Here is a 4,256-nt window from a genome sequence, read left to right on the forward strand (position 1 = left end):
CCCATTTTCTCTTTTGAGACTGAAACCGGTAAGGGTTCATTCTCCACCCACTGTAAACAATGCAAATAGGTGTTCAACTAAAATTAATAGGTTACCATCCTTATAAATATTAGACTCAAATTTGCTAATTGGCTAAGACTTCCACATTCTTTGTCCTAGAACCTGGTTATGGTGGATTCCTGATGCTGAGTATGCTCTGCATTAGCTGCACAGGTTGGGATGTAGAGGTGCCAAAGAGTCTACACTCAGACCACAAGGGAAAAGCACGTATTTAATGAACCTCCCTCCATAAGGCTTTAAGCCACCAGGACACAGGCTCCCCCCACACCCTTAATCTTCTCCTCAGCTCTTCTGCTGAAGAATTTGGCCTTGACGATGACAGGCTGTTTTGGAAGCTTTCCCTTCCCCAGAACTTTGTAGTAACCCTAGAAGAACAGAGAAAAAGGTTTATAATAAAACAAAGCAAATACCAACTCCCTAAAAGATGCCCGACAAAGCAAACCTTTTAGGAGCAATGTGCTACATGTTTCTGATCAGGGCACTGGTGGGGACACCAATCACCCCCCCACCAATGAATCAAGATCAGTAGATTCTCTCCGACGACTCTAGCACACCAGGACAAGAGCTGTGTCGGGATGTGACTCTAGTCTCGGGGAAAGCACAAATTCCCTCTCCCCTGGCTCAACTGGCACCTGATACACACAAAGGGAAAACCACATTCCCAACAACATTAAAGGAATCCTGACTGTCTAGCCACTGAACTGCTCAAAGGCATTAAATAGACCAGGAAGAGGGAATTACAATTTAATATATAAGGATTGTATTCTGCAAGGAACAAGATCCCTGAAAGAACAGAACTGTGTCTCAAATAAATGCAAGGTCTGTATAAATTAAGGCTAGAACCAGCTATGGATGTTACTGCCAGTAACTCAGGCAAGAATTATCAAATATGTATGAACTAGGGCAATGATATTTGCAACTCAATTTCTCTCAAATGTTTCACTTGAGTCACAATGAAAAATATACGTCCGTGTTCCCTGAATTTTCCACTTTCGAGAAGGAAAACTAGGAGCAAGGCAGAAAGAGTAGAAAAGAGCCCAAGTTGGTCATAGTCAATTACCTGTGGCAATTCTATCAAAGGTGGAATTATTTAGTAGGTAACTAAGTATAGGATACTTAGTTAGCTTGGAAATTAAATTGATTGGATTACCCAGTTTTGAGGCAAGGCAAGACCTACTTAAAGACAATATCTAATTCACTCACCGATCGCACCACATCAATGATGGGAGCAGCTCCAGTCTTGTTTTTGGCAGCATTTACCCGTGTCTGCTCACTGACCAAGGTCCACAGTTTATCAAGGTTCACAGTTGGACAGAAGCTCTGATTCCTCTTTAAATGATAATGTCTCATACCAACCTTTCCGAAATAACCTGGGTGACTAGGAAGAGAAGGCAACCACCTTCATAATCTTACCCCAACATTATGAAGCTATGTTTATCATCTTTATAGTCTTTATCTGTCCCCATTAGGATGTAAGCTGTTCACTGGTGTACAGTATTATACAGCAGTCACTAGAGTTTAAGAACGCTACCAAACGAGGAAAACCCAGCCCTATTTCACAGGACCAATGTAAATCATAGATCGGTTCAGAATTCAAACCGCTTGATAACATTCTGTGGAAATTCGGCACAGTCCTGCAATAGACTGTACAGGTCAATCTGGTACTTGTCACTGACCTGGTGACTGACTATGCCATGAGGGTTACAGCCAGTGAATAAGGTCAGCAGTTACTCTTCGAGGACTCTAGCACACTAAGGCAACAAGCCAATACCCAAGCATGACTCTAGCCTCGATGAGATTCTCTCAGTTCACATCAAATGTTACTGTGGCAAAAGCCAGTATTAAGATATGTGTTAACAAGCTTCAAACTGAAAATGTTCTGAATCAACCCTCTCTGCCCCTAAGTCATAGGCTGTCAGGATCAGTCAAAGCATAGCCCAAGAAACACTGACTATTTGTCGAAGTTGATCCTGTGGTGATGCATGCCACCAGCATTACCCCGACCTCCTGGATGCTTCCGGTGTTTGCCTGCAAGAATGCAAAGTTAATACAGACCCTCAATACTATGTCCCGCAAAAAAACCAAAGCATTTTCCCACACTTTTGTACCTTTGCTTATGCTGTGTACAGTCAACAACATCTCTTTCACCACTGCTATGCCTTTAAGACTCCAGGTTATACATCTCTGTTGTTTTCCATATTATTTAACTCATGGTATTCCATGCCTTCAACCAATCCTACATTTGTACTCCTGTTCGATTTTTATCTATTCCCCCCACCGATGCGAAATTCTCTAAAATTGGAGTACTAGAGAATCCTCAAAGAGAAAGTCAATGACTAACGGCTAAATTCAATCTCGACTGCATAAAGCTCTCGCTAACCCACTTTTAAATTATCTACCTCTCGGCTATCTAGGGACCCGGCAGGATAGCCCAAGGCTGAACAGGAAAGGAAAACTGAAACTTACCGATACGGCCGTGGCCATGGCTTACATGGCCCCGGAGTTTCCGGGTCTTTCTCAATCTGGATGGCTGTGGGGAAAAGGGAGTTCAGTGATCTGTAAGGCTTCGGCGAGATGGGGCTGGGTGCGAAGCTTCCCAAGGTGCGCGGGAATCAAGGACCCGCCTTTTGGGGCGTTCTGCAGAGTTCAAGGTATGTACCAGCCCGATCAGAGCGGCGCCCGGGTACCCCAGTCCGCGCGCTTCTGAAATTCGAACCCCGAGTCGAACACGCGGCCCGGAGCACCCCGCTCCGTTCCGGACCCAAGTCAGACTCCCTGCCCACAGCCGACCGTGGACAGCCTGGGGGAAGGAGCCAAGGTTGCGAAGGAGATGGATGTGTGATAATGGGGATGGAGTCAAGGGCTCGCGCCGGCAACGAAAAGGACGAACGAAAAGAATATCCTACCATGTCGGCGACCGAGACGAAAGGGAGAGGCCTGCGTGAAATCTCGCGAGGTTTCGACCAAGAAGGCGGAGCTAATTCGCCTGACTTCCGCCAGAGAGCGGGCCTGGGGCGGGGCTTTTCTTGTGTTTGCCGGTTTGTCGTCACGCCGCGTAGTCTTCCTGCGGGTTAAAGGTTCTCTCCCCGCTCAGTCTCGCTGGTCTTGACGTCCAGGAACTCTTCCAGGTGTAGGCTCGGAGGCTGAAAGTTGTCGAAGTGTCCGGAGCTTGGGTGCTGTGGTGCACGCCGCCGCGGCCCAGGTGGACCCGGTCTTTTGCTTGGCGCCTTGGCTCGGGAACCCATTTAGGCCGACCCAAAAGGCCTCCACATTCCTCAGCCCCTCCACGAATAGCCCAGCTCTGACAGGCCCTGCGTTTCTGCCTCTGTTCTCAGGGGTCTCCTAGTCACCCTCGGTAGAGGCTGCTTGTTTAACCCCGGCCTCAGTGAGGTACCAACCCAGTGTTTGACTCCGCTCTCTTTGAAGTCCATCGGCAACTCCGTATACCTCTTCCACCCTCCGGGACCTGCTCTTCAACACTACCGAGGGGGCACTCCGTCTGCCTTTCACCTTTGACCTCCTTCCGTCATCCTGGGCGTCCTCTCAGTTTGCATCAAGGACCTGTATGCCTGGTTGCTTTATGGTCTTTTTAAATCCAGACCCACTTGTGCCACTACACAAGCTAGTACATAGTTTTTATGTAATTATTGACCCACATTTGTCTTTACTACTAAACCAAATTTCTTAAGGGCTCAAGGATTATTTTTCTTTGTTTGGGCGTCCCAAGTTCCTGGCATGTAGTACACTTTCAAATGATTGTTGAGTGAATAATGACTGCATCTACCCTCACCTCCTTTTCTTCACTAATGGAAGAGGCGTCCCTCCTATTTTAAGTCAGTTCCAACCAGTGTTCAAAATCCCATTCCCTCGCAGCTTCTGCATATGTAATTATTTCCTCTGCCTCACTCTGTTCAACTAAACTGTATTCTAGTTTCCCATCCTAAATATTCTCTGATTCTCTACTGCCCATGTTCTTTTCCTTACCGTCGGGCTCCTCAAAAGAGCAGTCTATACTGTTCATTTTGCTCTCTTCCCATTTGTTGTTTAGTCCACTGCAATCTAGCTCTGAGTGCCACGACTTCAATGAAGTTGCTCTCAAAAAGTCATCAATTAACCAATTACAAAATCGAATGGACTCTTCCCATTCCTCATACCTCTTGCCCTCTCTGTTGCACTTTACCCCTTGGACTTCATTT

At 46.6% G+C, this 4,256-nt stretch overlaps 1 protein-coding gene and 2 non-coding genes across 3 annotated transcripts; all 3 read right to left on the reverse strand.

Moving 5' to 3' along the window:
- Positions 1-258: 258 nt before the first annotated feature.
- RPL27A (ribosomal protein L27a) lies at positions 259-3,125 on the reverse strand. Its single transcript, XM_004470268.5, has 5 exons — positions 2,967-3,125; positions 2,527-2,590; positions 2,013-2,088; positions 1,264-1,438; positions 259-425 (listed from the first exon to the last, which is right to left on the reverse strand). Exons 1-5 carry the CDS (start codon positions 2,967-2,969, stop codon positions 297-299), a joined length of 447 nt encoding a protein of 148 aa, XP_004470325.1. The 5' UTR covers positions 2,970-3,125; the 3' UTR covers positions 259-296.
- On the reverse strand, positions 522-654 carry LOC111767007 (small nucleolar RNA SNORA3/SNORA45 family). Its single transcript, XR_002798908.1, has one exon. It is a non-coding gene; the product is annotated as a small nucleolar RNA SNORA3/SNORA45 family (small nucleolar RNA).
- LOC111767008 (small nucleolar RNA SNORA3/SNORA45 family) lies at positions 1,724-1,854 on the reverse strand. The gene has a single exon (XR_002798909.1). It is a non-coding gene; the product is annotated as a small nucleolar RNA SNORA3/SNORA45 family (small nucleolar RNA).
- Positions 3,126-4,256: the final 1,131 nt, after the last annotated feature.

The sequence above is a fragment of the Dasypus novemcinctus genome, chromosome 10 (genome assembly GCF_030445035.2).
Source record: "Dasypus novemcinctus isolate mDasNov1 chromosome 10, mDasNov1.1.hap2, whole genome shotgun sequence".
In the NCBI taxonomy this organism is placed as follows: Eukaryota; Metazoa; Chordata; class Mammalia; order Cingulata; family Dasypodidae; genus Dasypus; species Dasypus novemcinctus.

Coding starts and splice junctions, on each gene's coding strand:
- RPL27A (XM_004470268.5), bottom strand. Junction 2,089..2,526: donor CCATGGCCACGGCCGTATCG/GTAAGTTTCAGT, acceptor GCATTCTTGCAG/GCAAACACCGGAAGCATCCA. Junction 426..1,263: donor TCATTGATGTGGTGCGATCG/GTGAGTGAATTA, acceptor CTGTTCTTCTAG/GGTTACTACAAAGTTCTGGG.